This window comes from Pseudonaja textilis, chromosome 10 (genome assembly GCF_049901715.1).
Source record: "Pseudonaja textilis isolate UNSWEBS1 chromosome 10, rPseTex1.2, whole genome shotgun sequence".
In the NCBI taxonomy this organism is placed as follows: Eukaryota; Metazoa; Chordata; class Lepidosauria; order Squamata; family Elapidae; genus Pseudonaja; species Pseudonaja textilis.
Genome location: NC_141999.1, coordinates 9,616,451 through 9,637,171, shown reverse-complemented (window position 1 = coordinate 9,637,171; position 20,721 = coordinate 9,616,451). Strand labels below are relative to the sequence as shown.

General features: G+C 37.9%; 2 protein-coding genes across 4 annotated transcripts; one reads left to right on the top strand and one right to left on the bottom strand.

Moving 5' to 3' along the window:
• The first annotated feature begins 1,028 nt into the window (after positions 1–1,028).
• Positions 1,029–8,745, top strand: RSRP1 (arginine and serine rich protein 1). Its single transcript, XM_087939634.1, is given in 6 exon segments — positions 1,029–1,341; positions 2,707–2,765; positions 3,274–3,855; positions 5,818–5,876; positions 6,449–6,516; positions 6,518–8,745. Coding segments are annotated over 6 exon segments (888 nt in total). The 5' UTR covers positions 1,029–1,288; the 3' UTR covers positions 6,585–8,745.
• SYF2 (SYF2 pre-mRNA splicing factor) lies at positions 7,373–16,729 on the bottom strand. Of its 3 annotated transcripts, none has more exons than XM_087939635.1 (7): positions 16,567–16,729; positions 14,990–15,091; positions 13,740–13,865; positions 12,534–12,651; positions 11,409–11,499; positions 10,640–10,738; positions 7,373–10,222 (listed from the first exon to the last, which is right to left on the bottom strand). In XM_087939635.1, exons 2-7 carry the CDS (start codon positions 15,089–15,091, stop codon positions 10,057–10,059), a joined length of 702 nt encoding a protein of 233 aa, XP_087795761.1. In that variant the 5' UTR covers positions 16,567–16,729; the 3' UTR covers positions 7,373–10,056. The 3 variants fall into 3 exon arrangements, with proteins under 3 accessions (XP_087795761.1, XP_087795762.1, XP_026558377.1); XM_087939636.1 differs by having other exon boundaries at positions 14,990–15,120; positions 16,666–16,729; XM_026702592.2 differs by having other exon boundaries at positions 16,666–16,729.
• Between the last annotated feature and the right edge of the window lie 3,992 nt (positions 16,730–20,721).

Genomic DNA, 20,721 nt, shown 5'->3' with positions numbered 1-20,721 from the left:
ATGTTAATGTCCAGTCCACCTAGCCATTCAAGGACAGGGTGGTCTATGTCAGGGGTCTCTATCCTTGGCAACCTTAAGACTTGTGGACTTCAACTCCCAGAATTCAAAGCTGGCTGAGGAATTCTGGGAGTTGAAGTCCACAAGTCTTAAAGTTGCCAAGGTTGGAGATCCCTGGTCTATATTAAAAAAAAAAAATCAGACATTGGGCCTGTATCAAGGTCAAATCTAGCATGGGAGGCAAAACTGGCATTTTAAAAAGAAGTGGCAATTGCCCCCACAACTGCTTTTTATGCTTAAGAATGAGGCAAGGTGGAAAGTGCAAATCATGAGAATGTTTCCGAAAGATTCTCGATTTCTAATTCCCTAGGAAGTCGATTTCTGTAGGTTTACTTTTTTTCCCTGTAAGGTAATCAAATGTATCATAAATACATGCCAGTTGCCAAGTGTCCGAAATTTTAATCGTGACAGTGGGGAGGCTGCAAACAGTCACAAGTGTGAAAAAAGGTCATAATTTTTCAGGACTTTGAACTTTGAATTGTCACTAAGTGAACTGATGTAAGTTGAGGTCTACCGGTACAGCACAATAGTGGTAGTCCTCGAATTACAACTGAGCCCAAAATTTATGTTGCTAAGTGAAACATTTGTTAAGTGAATTTTGCCCTCATGTTATGACTTCTACCCATGGTTGTTAAGTGAATCATTCCATTTGCTAAGTTAGTAACATGGTTGGTAAGTGAATCTGGATTCTCCACTGACTTTGCTTGTCAGGTCGCAAAAGGGGATCCCATGACCCTGGGACCGTCATAAATATGAATCAGTCGCCGAGCGTGGTGAGTTTTGATCATGTGACCATGGGGAAGCTGCAATGGTCATAATTGTGAAAAAGGGTCATAAGTCACTTCTTTCAGTGCCACTGTAGCTTTGAACCTGTTGTAAGTGAAGAGTACCTGGGCACAGCTGAGGGGAGCAGAACCCTGTTTCTATGGTGACAATTCAGGCCACGCCCACACTGTAGTACGCATGCGCAATAACGCCATTGCCATTCAACGGGTGCCAGGCTATTCTGGAAGCTTCTGGTTCCTTCAGTCGGAGTCGGGCGCTCGAAGGAAGCGGTTTCTTTGGCGGCGGTTGCAACTAACGGAGAGCTAATTATTTTCTCCTCGGGAGTCGCGAGCGGCGTCTTGACCGGCAGCCGAGCGGGCTTTTCTTAACCTATTTCGTCGTTGGCGTGAGGAATTCGGAGTGTTTCTTCTTTCAGGCGTTCCCTCCCCTCGCCTTTTTTGCTCTAATGGCGGTGACTAAGGAAGCCGAGCTCTCCCCTCAGGGACCTCCGCGGAGCCAGTAAGTCCTTATTCGGCTTTTTTTTTTTAATTGAATGTTGGATCTAAAAAAAAAACGTTCTGCTTTGGACGGGCAGCGGCACGAAGGCTAAATTCACACAGTTAACCCTGATTTAACCGCACTGATCCTTCCCCTCCTGAGATATTAACGCTACACCTAAAGGCCTGAGGGTGGTGTCGGGTTTCCACCTCACTCCAAGAAAACTGCAGGGCGCCCATTTCGCAGCATTAAGATGATCGTGTCGAAGTACTGAAGAGAGGAGATTTTGCTCACCCTTAGTTATTGCCTGTTGTTGTTTATGGCTGTGTGTGTGTGTGTGTGTGTTTGTGTGTGTGTGTGAGGTAAGCTTGCCCTGGGTTCCCCTTTGAGCAGCCTTGTCTGCAAAAATCGGCCGAAGCTGCTCGAAGTGTGTAGAAATCCGTATTGGGTCTTCCTTCGTTAAAATCTGCTCGCAAAGTCCACCCTTTCCGCGTTGCCCTTGATTTGTTTTGTAAAATCTTTCTGTACTCACCATTGGTCGTAAAATTCAATTCGGTTCTGAACATTTTATTCGGAAATCCTGTATCAAAGCAGAAATAAGGGCAGTGCGTTGGTTTATACAGAAATTGTATACCCGATTTCTGCTACTGTCAGGTTTTAATGGGCAAATTACAGATTTTTTTAAAATTTGTGGTTAAACAAAAAGACTTAATTTCTTCTTATCTTTCCTTTGTTGTAGTCCTGTCATTATTTGGCTATAAACTTGAAGTTGGATGGAGTTTGTAACAGTGCAGTTTACTCCTTGTTTTTTAAACTCCTTCTGGTCTTGGTCTTTTTTCCCTAATGTGTTTGTTTAAAATCATAGCCAAAGGCATTGAGGATAGTTACAATAACCAAAGATAGAGTAAGTATTGCTAAACTGGGCAAGAGAGAGGGAGAAATGGTTAAATTCTAACGACCCAGCACCTTAGCACAGGGAAATTAAGACCCACCTAGCTGGCCAAAAGTTTAATATATGAAATGTGCTCATTGGGATTGCATCTCTCTCCTGGCTGCTTTGTGGTTCAGTGGTGTGCAGAGTGATTAACATGGCTTGGTATACTGTGCGAATTTTGGTATCCTTTTAATTTAATTAAAATGAATATTGCTGGTGGATGACAGATGAATTGGCTGAACATAATTGATTTTCCCCCCATGTACTGTTTACTATAGTACCTCAAGATGTGCTTGAATATGTGCTATTTTACAGGGCATTTCATTGCAAACTACAGTACTTATGAAATAAACCTCAGTATTCTGTCACTAGGAAAAATACTGATGTTTTTGCATCAGGAAAAGCTGATCTAGTTATAAAATTTGATTGTGAATCTTAAAACTCTTTTACAGGAGTCCTCACCAAATCAATGGAAGTTGCAAGAAGAAAGAGATTTCTGTGGCACTTAATGGTAATTTCTTTTCAACAATGAATTGGTTTATGTTTAGTTAATGTTTTATAGCTAGGATATTTATAGTCTGAAATTCTGAGATAAAGGAAAGGAGCAGGGTACAATCTTTCTAAATATGCATCGGATTTATTAAAAATGATGAAAGTGAAAATAAGGAAAACAGATTTATAGAAGGAAAGACTTGTTTATAGTTGTGTTTATAGTAGGATGGATTCCATAGCAATGATGTGTGTTCCTAAAAAGCTAAAATGGTAGTTACGTAACAGCTGCATTTTGACTAAGTGCAGATAGACTCTTAATCTACTGAAACAGGTGTCTGAATTGCTTAGGCTTGTCTCCTAAATACTTGATTATTGCTAGGATTTGAATAAAGTTGGAAAATAGTTCTAGTGATGTTTATAAAATGGAATATGAAATAAGGCAGTTCAGAAAGACCATAAGTAATAGAAGAAATGTAACTTTACGGTGTTGAGGTTTTCTGAAACATGTTTTTTTTTTCAATCCAAAGTATTTGGGACTGGACAGCAGACAGCAGAAGGGGCATGTTCTAAAATTTCTGAAAAGCAGAAAGTGAGCAAGACAACAGATGAGATGATAGGATTCATGGATGATTTGACTCTGAGCTCACCTAAAGGGAGATCTCTGTCATGTTCAAGGAGCAGCTGTAGCAAGCGATCCTCCTCAGTATCTTCTAATGATTCATCTTACAGTTCAATTATTTCATCTTCCTCCACAAGCTGGAGTAGATCAAGGAGCAGATCAAGATCACATGCAAAAAGGATTTGTTCTCGGAGATCCAGAGGAGTATTCAGAGGATACTCAAGATCTTATTCCAGGAGTCATTCAAGATCACACAATTACAGATACCGGGAAAGATCCCATTTTAGATATTATGGAAGACATCCTAGCTCACATCCAATACATCAATCACGGAGTAGATCTCCTATTAGATCTTACTATCACAGGTGTTACTCCAGAAGTAAATCAAGAAGCTGAGGATACTATGGGTTTGGAAGAACAGTATGTCCTGAAGTTTATGGAAGGTGGAGAAATTGCGCTCTAACAAGACCTCTTCGCTTGACAGAAAAAGGTATTCCGGGGGAAAAATATTGGGTTGTCAAAGTATTCCAAAATTCTTTGGAAAATTCTTTGTCCAGATATGAAGATGGCAATGTTTGAAGCATCTTACAGTGTATCTTACAAATAATGGCAAATCTTGGAAAAAAATAAATACATCGGATGCCTTGTAATTGAGTGAATGATGTTAGATATCTGTCTTCAAATTACAGTGCAATTGTTGAATTATTGGCTGGTTTTGAAAGTCATTGCATTGAGTTTCTTAAAGAAATAATAGAACACTAAATTAAAGCTGATGAGAGAATGTTGGTGCCTTTTAGTAAGTATGGGGGCAGGGGTAAAACTGATCTCTGAGAAATTTGTGTATTTTAAACATTCTTTCTATAGAAAAGAGAAACCCTAACCCTAATGCAGCTAAATTTTTTCTTGTTAACCCAGTCAAACTATATCAAATGGATTTTAAACTTTAAACAAAATATATATTTCAACTGTCATGGAACATTTTTTTTTCCAGAAATCCATTATCCAAACACACAACACATTTTACATACTTTATTTCTGTCTTATAGAAATCAGACTTACAAAGGGATTTACGATGCGTGCCTGTAAATCATCAAATGTCATTAGCACTCTATGCCAAGAAGCAGCCTTTGAAACAGCCCTCTTTTCTTGTTTTTTTAACTACAGCTGTGCCTTGTTCAGTAGCTGAAGTTGAAAAATCAGGAAATAAAGATGAGGTTAGAGGCCGGGTGGGCAAAAACATCAGCAGACATAGGACCGGTTCTATGTCTGCTGCTCTTCAGAGCTACCGGTTGTACAGAGGTGGACAGAACCGGTAGAAACCCATCTCTGCATGGCAGTAGAGAAAGTTGAACACCTTTCATATGCACTGTCTCCAATGTATTCTTGGCATCACCTCGCATGACAAAGTTCCAAATAGTTCAGTCTTGGAACATGCTAGAATTTCTAGCATGTATATACTATTGAAACAGTGACATCTATGCTGGCTTGGGCATGTTGTGAGGATGGCTGATGGTTGGATTCTGAAAGATCTGTATGGAGAATTAGTGCAGGGAAAGCACCCTAGAGGGAGACCACAGCTGCGATATAAGGACATACGCCAGAAGGATCTAAAGGCCTTGGGAATGGACATCAACAGCTGGGAAACCTTGACCTCTGATAGTTCAGCTTGGAGGCTAAAGACACAGCATGGCCTTCTTCAATTCGAAGAGACGCTCGTTCTGCAGGCTGAAGCAAAGAGGCAGTCCCAGAACCAGCGAAATCTGAGGGCTAGACAGAAGACAGACTATCTGTCTTCAGTGTGGAAGGGATTGCCACTCGAATTGGCCTTTTTAGCCACACTAGATGCTGTTTTAGGGCCTCTTTTCAGAGCACGATATCATAGTCTCTTGAGACTGAAGATGCCCATTCAAATTCAAAATAGAAATCATGAATATGGTCTGCAGTTCTGATGAAGAAAATCTGTTGGTAATTGATTATTGTTCTGGCTCATGGGAGGGGTTGGAAAACATAAAATTGAACAAATTAAGAATAAAAACTGTGATTTCAGGTGGTATTAAAATATTCTACACGTTCCATTAGCAGGTATTAAAAGACAGGAACTAACTGCCTATTTGAAAATATTTCCTCAATTCTTTAATAAGAAATAACAAAATGTAATTCTTAATGAAGTATTAATGGAAACCTTTCCATTAATCCATTTTGAAAAGAAACTAAAATTTAAGAATGGGTATTAATCTTGAGCTAAATGTACTGAAAATAGCAAAGATGAGCATAAATTGCAGCCACTTGTCTATACTTGCTTCTTAATACCAATCTATTGGAAGTCTGATAGAAGTATTTTCAGATTAGCAATTCTAGTGTTTGTGTGTTAATCAAGAGACGAGACCACACCATTCGTTGAATTATTTAGGTGGCAGTAACTTAAAATGTAAATCTTCTTTCTAACAGACAGAAGAGAAAAAAGGAATTGAGATGACATCTGTGATGAGGGGCATTACTCCTAGTCCTAACGTAAGTTCAGTTGTCTGAAAGCAAGAAACTGATTAGAGATTTTAGTGTAGGATGGTTTTGCAATCTTATACAGCCCAATTAAATTTTGGCAGAGTTGTTCCCAAATTATCATGCAAGGAATTGTCATATTCCAACCACTTTTCTGGGGTGGAATAAGGTCTCCTACTTGAGCAGGGATTTGGACTAGAAGCCCTCCAAGGTACCTTCCAAGTCCTTATTTTGTTGTTATCCTGTCACCTTTAATTCAAAACCATGCAAAGAATATTCCTAGTATAGGAGAAACTTAATTTCTTCATGGCTATTATGAATATTAAGAAAAGCAAAGTACTTAAGTTCATATAGCATTGATTTGTGAGTTTGCATTTTATTTTGTTCATGTAATTTCTGTGAAACTTAGTACTTTTGTACATCCTTAGGAAGAATTGTAGTTTTAGGATACTGTAGGACTATCCCTAAATATCCTAAAAATCCAATATTTTATTATGCTACCTGTAAGAATAAACATATTTGCTTGAACAAATAATGATTGACTTATGACAATTCCTGACTTACTCTAATTTTCTATTTTTCAGAATATAATGCCAAGGCCATTGGCCCTGAAATCAGCAAGTCTGCTTTGTAAAAACCTGGTAGTATCCCCAACAAGAGAAAAGGGGCTCTGTTGGCCAGTGGATTCCTGTTAAGAATGAAGAAAATAGAGTTTCATAATTTTTTTACCTGAAAGTACAACTTTCAGAGCACGCTAGTAGTTCTGTTCTGGTTAATAGCATCCGAAATCCAAAATATCTCATATTTGAGATTTAAATGTAGGTTACCTCATTTGAAACTAGAATTTGTTTTGCAGATAGAAAATGGAATATACAGACAAAGTGAATGCAGGTAGGATTTTTTTCTGTAAATTTTGCTTTTTGGCTGAAATGGATTATGTCACAAACAGGAATATCTTACTGATAGATTTTAGTGTGTAACAAATGAAGGTTTCTTCATTTTATAATGTTAAGCACTTTTAAACTGTTATGTATGGCTCCTCTTGGCAATTCATTTTAGCTATGTAGTTAAATGTTTTGCTTTAACAATTGCAGTAAGTACAAAGACAACAAAAGATACATTAGTGAAGTTCTAGTATTTTCATATTAATCCTTGCCTGTTACCAACACTCCATAAATTACTCTCCTTGCAACAATTGTAAGAAAAATTTCTAAAGTTCTTATTTAGCTGTGAATAAGCTTGACACAAACATTTAAAGAAGTCATGCTTCAAGCAGAAAGGGCTGGGCAGGGCAAATTTAGGTAATATGCTGTTGATTGTTTTTTACTTAATTTCATAGTTTGTGTAAATATTGTACTATAGCCAAATGTTTTGAACTGTTTGACATTACAATGGTTATTCAAGAAAAAATGGCATTCAAAATGAGTGAAGGATGACTTTGTATAAGCTGCATTTTTTCTGCAATTTTCATAAAAATCTGTAATAAAGAATTTCAAATAAACTGAATATTCTGTGGAAATGTACTGTTTTTATTCAAAGGAACAAAGACATGCAAAAATAGCTATTTTAGCAAATTACATGTTTGATTAGATTCTTTTGTCTGAAAAAGAAAAGATCCAAGTAGTATATGAGTACAGAGATGGATTACCCATAAACTATTGGTGAACCTCCTGGAATGCTTGCCATCCATTGAACAGACTGGTTTGGAATTATTCTGTTTTTGTGTTAAGGGGTACAATGGATACTTTAGAGCAGAAGTATAATGTATTAGAAGTACCACTTGAAACTTCCAAATCAGTCCACAGAGAGTTTAAAGGAGCAAAATGAACGTTAACAATTTTTGGAGTTGCTGGGTACCTGTTTTTCCTTGCAAGTACCCAAATAAGGCATATCTACAAATTTAGTTTCATCTGCTTAAATGATATTGCCAACTGCAAGATGGTGCTGGAAGAAAGTATGTAGAAATGTTTCTTCTCTTTGCTAGAAGATTAAAATGAAAATTAATAGCTTTATCCTGTGTACAGTTGCCCTTCATCAGTAAAATAAGGGATCCAAGTTATTGTCTGGAGATAAACTTGCAACCTTTGTAATAAAGAATTGCAATACTAAATTAGAAATGCTCTTGAATGGGTTATAAATCAGAATTCATTTTATTGGAGATATTGGATATTTAACTATATTCTCAAATGCTGAGAAAGGAAACTTACTGCAAAGAGTATTAAAGATTTTTACAACTCTGTTGCACATAAATTGATCAGAAACCTGTATGGTCACAGGTAACTAATGAATTCTGAATTAACAGTTGTGATATTTTACAAACATGAAAGTTGATACAAAAATGATAAAACAGCTATCTTTAATCATGCCGAGCACATCCTCATGACTTCCCCAAATTTTCATTAATAAATCTTGGAAAATTAACATATACCTAGGCAATTTTGTGATCAAGCTTGTCCTTTGTTTGGAAGCTTTCTTCATTAAAGTGGAAGTCTTCAAAACGTTGAATTCATTCGCCTTTAGGAGCCTATAAAGATCTTCCCAAACTCTATCCAGGCCTGAATTATTTTCTTGTCCCAGAGTAGGAGTAGACTTTTCTTGCATTAGATGTAAAATGCTATTGACAGAATGCAAGCAGTAGGCCAAGATGGAGAAAAGAGACGTCAGAACTTAGCCCCAAGCTCTGTAAAGGCAAGCCAGCACAGTCCTCCAATTGCATCAGCCAAGTATTCTGTACCACCTTCAGTTTTGGAACCAACTCCAATGGCAGTAAAGTCATATGTTACCACAAATAATTGGGTATACAGCCCTAGAAACTCCAGAGGAAATGGACTCTTAATTCCCCCACTGACAGTTTACTTACACACTTTCTAGCAAATTGAACCCCCCAGCTTTTCAGCAATGTACCAATTATTACAGGCAACAGCAATTTCAGGCAGGCAAGAGGGTTATCTCAATTGCCAGGGCTAGAAGCTATAATGAGCACCATATGCTGGTGGGATTCCTGCCTAGTTTGGCAGCTCAGCTGGCAACAAGCAGAAAAGAGCAAGCATATTGAGGCAGCACCCCATTCCAGCAAGCACAAGAACATTTGGAGGGAGGAAAAGCTTCAATGCCATTTTACAGGCTGAGTTTTGTTTTAAGAATTGAACATTAAGGAAATTTACAAGGCTACATCAACTTGTGAGGCCTAAAAGGAGGAAGGTAACCCTGAACAGCAGCCAATTGTTGAGGATACTGTGTGCCACCATTAACTCAGGCACAAATGCCTTTTACACATCTGACACCTGATGTAACAGAATAATAAAACAACCAATTATGCCATCTTGATGAAACAATTTGTTATAAAAGTATCCTCTGGTTACAATAGTAATTTGAGTGGAATTACCAATAATGACAGTCAATAAGCATGATATATGAATGCATTACTTAGTGACAGCAGTCTCCATTGTTGCTGTAACCTGAGGACTATAAGGGTGATTAAGTGGAAAGAGTTGAGTACCAAGTAAGGATTATGAGGGGATGGAAAGATGCTGTGGGTGGGCACTGGGAAACAGGATGGGTAGCAAGTGGGTGCTGGGAAATTGGGGCAGTGTGGCACTATGGAGATCCCTGAACAAGCAGTCGTATGTTGAAGATTACCTGTATAAACAATATTACACATGTTTCTAAATATAATATTTAAGGAGCTTTCTAACCCAGCTTTTTTTTGTGTACAAAAGCCAAGACTACTTTGGATATGTTTTGTGCATCTGTCTGAATTATGTTTCATTAATTTTGGGGCTTCCCACTAATTGTGTTATAAACCAGATGCTCGTTAAGCAGACATATCAAAAGTGTTTTCAATTAAAAACAGATTTATATGCTATGACTCTTAGTTTAATCGAACGACCAAAAGTAACTATCAACTAACACAATATGGTTTTCAAATAAACCACAGGTACATTAAAAAATCTGGATTTGTGATTTAATATTTTCATCTTCATTAAAAAAACAAAAATGAAATAACAATTGGCTCACCAACCATAACTTCAAATACTTTGGTTTTCTACAATTACATAATGGTTAAAACTTTTCTAACATACCCTTTGAGGGAAGGAATACTATAGAATATGTTTGCAAGGTGTATTTTGCACATGAAGGTTTTAAGGAAGCCAAACCGAGAAAGCAAGGCCAACCTCCTGAACTTTTTGGTCTATACAGCTGTCCCTCTTTCCAAATTCTGTTTAATTTCTGCAGTGTATTTCCCATAGAACCTCTCAGCCTTCTTATTGAACTTGGCATTCCGCTCATTAATGTAGTCAATATCTGCATCGTCATTGTAAGAACGTCTCCGGCTGTATTTTTCACGTTTTTGAATTCTGAAAGAGAAACCGAAATACTCAGTCTATGTTCGTATATATATATCTTGAATTCATATTTTAATGAGGTACCGGGTGTTTTTCATTTGAAGACAGTAATATAATTTTTTTTCCTTGTATATTCAGCTAATGGAGTCAAGGGGAATAAAAAACTCCATTAATCCACTCCAAAGCAAATCAATCTCTGGGTTCTATAGTTAATATAATTACTTAGAATCATTTAAAAGGGGCAAAGCCTTGTCTGATAATTATATTATTTGGAAAATAAATAGGAAAGAAAATGAGATGGACTCTTAAGTACAAAGTGCTTAAATAATGCAATCTGAAATAAAACTTCAGCAGGAGGTCTATGATAAACACATATACAAGATGCTTAATAAATTTAAACGTGCAGTTCCTTATGAATATGGCACTCACTGTTTTTCAAGATCTGAAACCATTTTGTCAACGCCTTCTTTGGAGGGCACATGAGTTCCATGGAGTAAACTATTTGAAGTTGGAAAAAAATCTTCGCCACTGAAGGAGAAAATGAATGTTAACAGTAACATTTTTGTGAAATTTCTCTAGCTCAGGAATTTGGGACAAAAAAATATTAATCTTACCCATTACAGTAGTGCTGATTAAGAGTCTGTACTCTAATTCCATATCTGTAATCTTCAACTTTTCTCATTCTCTTTAACCAAAATTGAACCAAGTAGATGGAACTTTACCCCTCTACTTTAATGCCAGCTGTGCAAATTAGTAGTCAAGGTAGTCCTTGACTTAGGACTGGTCATTTAGTGTCTGTTCAAAATTATAATGTAGCCTGAAAAAGCTTATACCCAGATTTATCAACCTCACACGCACACGTCACATTTTGGGCCACCAAGCTGCATTTATGGTCGTTTGCAGAGTCTTCTTGTCATGGGGCCATGATTTATATTTTTGCCAGAAACCACTATTTCTAATTTGCAGCAAAAAACATAACGAACAATGGGTTTGCTTAATGACTGCGGCATTCAAAATGCAATGTGCACAATCACATTACAACCATCATGCCTTATGATCAAAATTGCAGGCTCAATTACCTTCCTAAGTCATGTGTTCTAATTCATATGCCTTTGGAAATGATCTCATTTGTAAATATTCGTTCTAGATCCTTCTACCACATCATCATCATCATCAACCTGTGAAAAAAATTACTTGCCTTTCTTCTCTTAATTTTTCATACTTTTCCAGATCAGGTTTAATTTGCTTGGTCAACCGCTGATACTGACGTAATTGAGCAGCTGCATAGTCTATGGAGCAAAGAAATTAGCTTAATGAACAATAAACTTACTAAATAGGGCAACCTTATCTCAACAATATTGTTATTCCCCTGCCACCACAATGATAAATAAATTTGTGTAACCTTTTTCTTAGGAATAAGATGAAGAATATTTAAAAGATGAAATCACGGCAACTGGACCAAGTTTATTAAACAGAGATGTTTTGTTACTCATCCAAGTAAGTTCTTCAGTCAAAATGATTTTTTGGGGGGTTAGGTTAGGCACAGAGTCAGAAAGTCCTTGGAATGTACTAACTCTGCCAGATTGACTGCTGCGGGATTTCTCAAAATGAAATGCAATATGTAAATAATGCTCTTCATTTACATAATGCATTTCATTTTGAGAAGAAACTCCTTGCAGTCAGTATGGGAGAGTTAGTACGTTCCAACTTTCTGACACTATACCTAACCAAAAATTTTTCATTTTGATTAAAGAAGTTACTTGGATGAGTAACGAAATCTCTCGGCTTAATAAACTTTGGTCCAGTTGCCATGATTTAACCTCTTTAGATACTTTTGGCCTGCATGATTGAGTCTTCATTTACATACAGAAGAATAAATAATAAATAAAGATGTTTTGATGGACAAGTATCTCTGACAATCTTCCCACTTTGGCTGTGTAACCACAATCAATTCTGAAAATGTTTTATGATCCCCTTCCAATTTTTTTATGACCCACAGGGCCAAATACTATAGAACAGTGATGGCTAACCTTTTCGGCATTGACTGCCCAAAGCGCACACTCATGCATCCCCAAAATGCAATACACACGTGTTCCCCATGTGGCTCACATCCATGGCGGAGATCCAAAGACCAGCTGGCAGTGGGGAGGTGTGCATGCGCGGTGGAGCTGAGCTGGGTGACGGCTTGCGTGTCCACAGAGAGGGCGCTGCGTGCCACCTCTGGCACGCTTGCCATAGGTTTGCCATCATGGCTATAGAAGAACCCGTTATGGGCCATGGCGTACAACATGTATTTGAAAACAGTAAGGATCATTCCCCCTACCTGAAAACCCAAGATCAGGATTTCTCTTCTTCTTTTTCCTCTCAAAGCGTTCTGCATCTTCTGCACTTACTTCTAGCAGCTTTACTCTCTCATAATCTTCCCCTTTCAGTAGGCATTCCTAGTATATAGTAAACTCATGTTAATAATTTAAAACACAGATCCTCAAAACAACATTCCTCTATGAGCTAAAATTTATATTTTACATTTCCTTATAAAATTAGTCTTCAGCTAAATTATACATGATCTGCTGATGATTTCTCTTTCTGATATCCATAATTCCAACCTCTTTTGACAGTGTTCTAGATTAGAACCTCCTGACAAAAGGAATGAATTATGAAACCCCTTGTTTAAATCCTGCCTAATTCAAAGACTCACTGAGTGGCCTGTTGCAAGCATATGGCACAAAAGAATAAGTTTCCTTGAAATCGCAAATGCATGCTAATGTTATATTAGAAATTCTAAAAAATATTATGCGAACTGTGGTTTTACTCGTTTGGCGAAGGGTTATGAAATCTCATTTTTTGGAACAGAATTTTGGTCTTTCAGAAGCTACGTTTGGCCCTTCCACTTAAAACATAAAAATATCTTTGATAGAATTATTTTGAGAGTTATTAATGTATATCACATATTTTGTGCACTAATGCAGGACTATATTTGGATGCCAGTATTTTCCAGTAACGGTGCAAGTATTGTATCCAGGGGTGGGATGCAAATATTTTTACTACCAGTTCTGTGGGCGTGGCTAGATGGGCGTGGCCATGTGACTGGATGGGTGTGGCTTCTTTTTTTGCAACACACACACACACTCCATTTTTGGGGCTCCTGGGGCCTCAGGAAAGCCTCCTGGGTGAAACAGTAAGACAGAGAGGGGGATCCCGGCACACAGCTGATCGTCAGAACAACTGATCATCAGGAGGGGAAAAAAAAACTTGAGTGACTGGGCGGGGGAGAATGCAATCAGCGATGTTGGGCATGTGCGTGATGTGCAAGATAAGGGCTAACTAGATGGGGAGGGGAGGGCGAAGCCAGCCAGGGGCATGATTTGCTGTTTCTCCAAACTGCAGAATCATAGCAACCGGTTCTATAGAACCATCCTAACCAGCAGAATCCCACCTGATTGTATCTATCATTGCTCATTTCTAATATAACCCAGTGAAAAAACAGTAACCATAGGGACTTCTTCTAATGTTTTTTTTGCTTGTTTACCTTTTTCTTTTCTTCCACTTTGAGTTCCCATTCTAAGCGAGCCTTTTTTGCTTCCCAGTTGGTTGGTAACTTCAGCCTTTTATCTTCTTCTACAACTTCCTGATGATTTAACTTACGGGCTTCGTTCTTTTAAAAATAAACAAGAGATAACATCTCCCATTTAGCAGCGATTGATAAATTAGAAAACAGAAACAAATCGGGGATAAGCAGCAAAAAAATTAAGAAAGTTACAAACTTCACCAATTGTAAGAAAAACTCTACCAGTGAATTCTTGTGGCAATGCGAATAAAAATTGAAAAGCAGATCCTGCAGCTGAGGCTTATTAATCTGCTTATTGGTGGGCTGTTACTGCACAATAGTAATTGTTCTGGCTCTTACTGTCATTTAATACAACAAGCATTCCCCAGGCGAAGAACATGGTGATTGAAGAACAACCCTTAAAGGCTACCTACTACTGAAGATGGTGAGTGATGTTCTCCTTCTTGAGCTGATTAATTGCTAAAATAATGTGTTTTTTAAATACAGCCTTAAAATTTCAGTGGTTCCTGAAAGTGGAGTTTCAATGATTTATTGGCTCCAGGAAGGATAACCCCATCTGCCATTTTTTAGTAGCAGGCAATCGGTTTGTAAGTACAAGTTCTGATTTAAGAATTTAAATAAGAGTTAAAGATGAATTTAGGAGCTCTTTCTTCACTCAGGCACCACCTGTAACATCATTCCTCAGCTTTGGCAATATAAAAACATTCATTTATCGCTGGTAATTCCAGGGACCTCAGATTACCTCTAATTATGGAGTTGTTCTTAAGATATTGACAATGTATTTCCAAAAATATGAGGTCAGCTCGTTTCCTATTATTTTCACTTTCAGGAATCCTGAAAAGATGCAGGCATGTAGTTTCTCAGAAGATCAGTTTCCATGGCTGAGTCCTACTCCCAGTATTAAGACTGTACAAAATAGTTATTTTATTTTTTATTTATTTATTTATCCCATTTATATGGATGCCTACATCAACAAGTGACTTTTGGCAGCAAACAGAATTAAAATAAAAAGTATTACAAATTTTATGTCCTACACTACTAATCTTTTTTTCTTCTCGCCCTCTCCAAGCTATTTTCTATCTTGCATGTTAAACTGTTGCTCCATAAATCTTGTACACTGTGCTATATAATTTAATTAAGTCTTAAAAGGGTATGGCCCAGTAGATTTATTGTTCTGGGATTTGAATCCAAAAGTCACAAAGTAAACTTACCCTTTTCAAATGAAGCTCCCGGAATTTTCTAAGCCGTTCTTCTCTCTTTTGGGCAGCAGCTTCTTCAGCTGTCATCAGACTGTCTGAAGTGTTGGAAACCATCTGGAATATGTTTTTTAAAAAATAATAATCTGGGATTGAGATAAAGGGTTATACAATACACTATGTATAAAAAGCAGTTTCACAATCAGGATCACCTACTAAATAAAACACTAAACATTTTTGTTACCATACTGATTTTAGCCAAATTCCTTTTAATTGACAGAGCCCATTTGTTATGGGATTGGTTCTATTGCTTCTTGCATTTTAGCCCATGGTTGGCATACAGGCCTGACACTTTTAGGATCTGACTTGGTGGATATATGGGATTTTCACTGCTGTTATTGTCTATTTGTACTCGTCTAAAACCATGACCAAGATGTGTCTAATTTTGTCACTCAGGATCTGATACCTAATTTTGTATTTTCTAAGAGATCAAAAAGTTTAAGACAGAGGCTTTTGAAGTATAATTACTGTCTTGAACTTTAGCAATATAGTACCAAGAGAAAATGAAAATACTTTCATAGTAAATTCTCTCTACCCATTACAATTAAAATACAGAAAGTGATCAAGGATGATGGAGTGGTTTGTCAAAACCCAAGAAAAAACCAATTATCCTTTCTCACTCTCAACAATACAATGTTAATGATTATATAATATGTGTATATATCTATATAATGTTAACAATATAAGGGGAAATAGGTCAGCCAGCAGTAGGATCACAGGTCTCCAAACCTGGCAACTTTAAGACTTGTGGACTTCAACTCCCAGAATTCTCCAGCCAGCATAGCAGTCCACAAGTCTTAAAGTTGCCAAGTTTGGGGACCCCGGAGTAAGATGGCTAGATTCAGTTACAGTGAGGATGAAGTGAACCACTGGGAGTCTTGAAAGGACAGATTACAGACCAATCATGGATAAAATCTATGCAGTTGCTAGAAGTCAAAAACAACCTGATGGGTCCCAATCAACAAATCAATGGGCAAAATATCTCAACATGCAAGAGGAGAAGGGATGAGGCTACATGTAAAAAGGCTTTCCTCAACCGATTCCTAAATACAGGAGAAATGGAACTAAACTGATAATTTGTAGAATATTTTAAATTTACACTTTCAGCATCTACTTATTCACCCTACAGTATTAACAAAACAAAAAGAATGAGATTCTCTTTTTTTATCCCACTTTTGCACCATTAACTCTTCCCATCATCTGCTTTGACCGGTCTCTTTTCTACAAAGATCGAAAATTTTTATCTTTTAAAATTTAAAAGATAAAAATCCCGAAAAAATCCCTTTCAAGAGGCAGCCAGCCAGCCACCTCGGTGATCCCTGGCTAACAGGTGCCATACGCCAAATAAAAATAAAATCTACTAAGATTAAGTTGTCTTCTAGGCATTGCTGAATTGCAGCTCACAGCGAGGCCGCTGGGGATGTTGGGAGTTGTAGTTCAGCCCAGGTTTACCATCCCTGGCAACAGATTCAGAGCAGCCAAACCAAATCCCTTACTTCCCAAGATACAAGCAACCTTTCCCAACGCGACACCTCGGGCTGTGCTTGGACTGAAGCTTTCGGTTGCAGTCCGGTGGCCAGATTGCCCTACAACGATCTCCTATCACTCGTCCAGCAACGCTCATCTCTCACCGTCCCATCCTCAGAAGCTCCAGTATCCACAGTAGTCGCCATCTTCTCGTCGTCGCGGTAAACACTTCCTGTTTCCGACTTCCGCCTCGTGATGTCACAGAGGACGCGAATGAAAACAGACCTCTGTCCCCCGGGGGGTGGGGGTGGGGGCGAAATCGTTGACATTCGAGCAAGAGGCTCTGTTTGGAGAAACCATCGAGATGCGTGCGCGAGCGGCTGCCATAGTGTTGGGAGGAGGAGGGGGGAATTGAGCTGCAGCGCTTAAGAGGCCAGGCGGGGAATTACAATTTACCAAAGAATAAACGTGAAGGAGGTACGTCAGAAACAAACAAGGTTGAGGTAACATTTATCTCTTGGGAACGAGTTTCTGTTATTTTGCAGAAACTTTCGAGGTTTCCGCTGCGCATTAAAGAGAGCTAAAGCCAGGGTTGACAAAAGAAAGAGAAACCTAACCTCCTTTATTTGCTAATTTCTTTAATGTGCTGTTTCTCAACCTCAGCAAGTTTAAGATAGGTTCCAGATTTCCCCAGCCAGCATGTGAGATTTATTTCTCACTTTCCTCCAGGAGCTCAAGGTGGTTTATGTTGGGAAACAAACCATAGTTTAATAGAATGCATATATCCATTTTCTACCCACTAACCATTTCTCTCTTTCAGAAGGTTAACCGATATCTTTAATATTCATGAGGTCAAAAATATTTCTCTTTGGTTAAACGTCCTACAGTAGATTAATAACCAAACAGTAAAATCCAGAAAAATCATTTTACCTGAGCTGCAATTATTAAAATATCTCCTTATTTTCCAAGGCAGTGTTTTACATTTAATCCTATCAAGCACAAGTGTGTTCATTGTTCTAATAGTGGAAATCAGAATTACACCTTTCAGTCTTGCAGAATGAATTCAGACTTGTCAAAAACTTGGCATACTTAATTCAGATTTTAATATTAATAGAAATCCATTCTGTCTTTGCACCAAGCTATATTGGTCAAACGATGGCAGTATAGTTCTAAATATTCATCTGGAGAACTAATGAAAGGAAACACCGCTCTCTGAAAATACCCAAAGAAATTGTATTTTTCTTTTCCTCCACTTCACCTTTACAAATCCAAGCTGACACACCTTGGAGTAAAATGCTTTGGCAACTATGTGTTTTCATTAGAAGCTAAGCTGAGGGAAACACTGAACTAAATAACTTTTCATTTCTTAAATGCAGCGTTTGCAAGGAGCTACGGGGAATGTTTATCTTTCACTCACACACACCTTCACAGTTTATTTGGCTATGCGTAGTCCTCAATTTATGACTACAATTGGGATCAGAATTTTCATTGCTAAGTAAGGTAGTTGCTAAGTGAATAGCACCTGATTTTATGATGATTTTTTTCACCAGTTGTTTGCAGTTGTTAAGTGAATCATATGGTTGTTAAGCAAATCCAACTTCCCCCTTGACTTTGCTTGTCAGAAGCCAGCAGACAACATCACAAGTGGCAATCACTTGGCCCCAGGACACCATAATAGTTGTAAATACATACCAGTTGCCAAGCACTCTAATTTTGATCACAAGGGGGGATGCTACTTTGTAACTTTGAACAATCACTAAAGTTTACATTAAGAAAAATATATGAAGTTAAAAACTCTACATTCATGTAGCAATATGAATGTTTATAAAATTTCACTTTCATCTTCAATTCTATGTCATTTCTCCTGGATAAAAATTATTTTAAGAAATTACTTTGAGATCACGTTACCAAATACTGTAATAAAAAGGAAATTGTTAGCTGATAAGGGGGGTGTTCCTCACCTAAGTTATTGTTTAGGCCAATCCTGCCTTCACATTGTCTTCACTCTGAAAATATAAAAAAGAGGTGAAACAGCATAACACGGGCTAGTTTGTTCACTGCTTTGAAACTATTAAGAAATATGTTGCTAAAACCTGCTACATTAACATTCACACATTATTTTCTTTGTTGAGGATCTAAAAATGACCTGGAAATTTCATTTCCAACCAGGCGAGCAATTTCTGTCTAATTTGCTGTTTTTTCATTAAGGAGAAATTGACTCCAAGTTAAATTTCCTTGCATGAAGGAATAAAATATTGTAGATTATCTTGTACTGCCCTCTACTGCTTGCTATCAACCACTGATAATTAACTTAATTATTTAATACATGCTGGTCATGTATTGTGAATCAGCCACTTCCTTGTGTTCAAGATAAAAAATATTTTCCACAACATTAGTTGTTGTCTAATGCAGTATTTTTTCAACCTTAGGAGTTTCAAGATGTGAGGATTTCAACTCTCTGAATTCCTTGTTGGCTGGGAAAACACTGAGAACTGAAGTCAATGCATCTTTAAGTAGCCAAGGTTGAAAAACATTGGCTTAAGGCAGGGGTGTAAAACTCGCATCATCACGGCAGCATCATGTGATGTATCGGGACTTTTCCCCCATTCACTAAACTAGGTGGGGGTGGGGCCAGCACGTGATGCATCCGGACCGCAGGCCATGTGTTTGACACCCCTGGCTTAAGGCATTGCTTAAGTACTTTAAGGCATTTTGCATTAAAATGTGTGGACTTCAATTGCTGGCTGGTTGGGGAATTCTGGGAATTGAAACCCACACATTTCAAAGTTGCTGAAATTGAAAAATTCCACTTTGGGATAGTGTTTTGGATTTTATTTTAGCTACATTGTATGAATTCAACCATGGTAATTGATAAGACATGGTTTACAGCTTGATGCAATGTATACATGCATCAAGCTATGAACCATGTGGCAGAACTGTGGCAAGAAAGGTCGTAAAATGGGCAAAACAACTATCTTAGCAACAGAAACATGGATCTCAATTGTGGTTGTAATCTGAGGGCTACCTGTGCATTAGTTGGGCTTTGTGTTGTGGGGTTCGTGCAATACTGCTAAGACTAGGGCAACTGGCTGAGATTGCAGAAATCGAATTGCCTATCAGAGAACAGCAGAGAGATTTAGAAACCTCCAAGTTTTTGCTCCCATCCAGTGGTAACCCTAACTACAATTTTTCAAAGCCCAGAGCCATATAATTGTTTGATTGGGGAGCTAGAAGTACCTGACTAATGTGCTTAACAGAAATTAACCTGGTTAGAGCAGTACTCTATTGAAAATGAAAGAGTGCTAAGGATCAAAATCAATTCCTTGACAGCCAAATTAGTGCAAGGCTGGCTTTAAATTTCATCTAAATATCCTTAAAATGATAATCCTAATTGCATTATATTCAAGTCCCTGATCAGATAGTTCAGAGGATGATAAAGTGGTTGCGCTGAGAGATGGATAAGAAAGCCAGAAGGGACATCTGAATTATTCCAATAAAATCTTTCATTCATGTATAAAATGGATAGAGGTCTTCTCCTTAGATGTTGCCCAAATCGGTGTCCTACACAGCAGCCCATTATTGCCTGCTTGATAAATCACAGTTCAACAAAACCAAGGCTTATTGTGTGATATATGAAAGTAGGCATTGGTCCTTGTTTTGACTGAAGTAGTTTATGGGCTAATTCTTGTATAGATTGTCTTTGTTTTACAATCATTCATTTAGCGATTGCTGGAAGTTACAAAGCACTGAAAAAAAGTAACTTATGACTGGTTCTTATGCTTACGACCACTGTAACATCCCCATGGTCACATGATCAAAATCCAGGCACTTGGCAACCACCATGTTGTAGTGTCCCAGGCTCACATGACATTTAAGACGTTCTCAGCTGGCTTCCAACAAGCAAAGTCAATGGGGGAAGATGGAATGACTTACTAAAGGTGTGCTTCTCTTAACTGCAGTGATTCACTTAACAATCACTAGGCAAAAAAGATCATGGAATTGGGTGTGACGAACACCCACCTTGCTTAGTAATGGAAATTCTGGTCCCAATGGGGGTTTTAAGTCAAGGACTATCTTTAAATAGCCAGATAGGACCAGAGGTGGCATTCAGCAGGTTCTGACCAGTTCTAGAGAACTGGTAGCAGAAATTTTGACTAGTTCAGAGAACCGGCAAAAACCACCTCTGATTCCACACAGTTTCTTCTTTCAGAAGTGTGAGT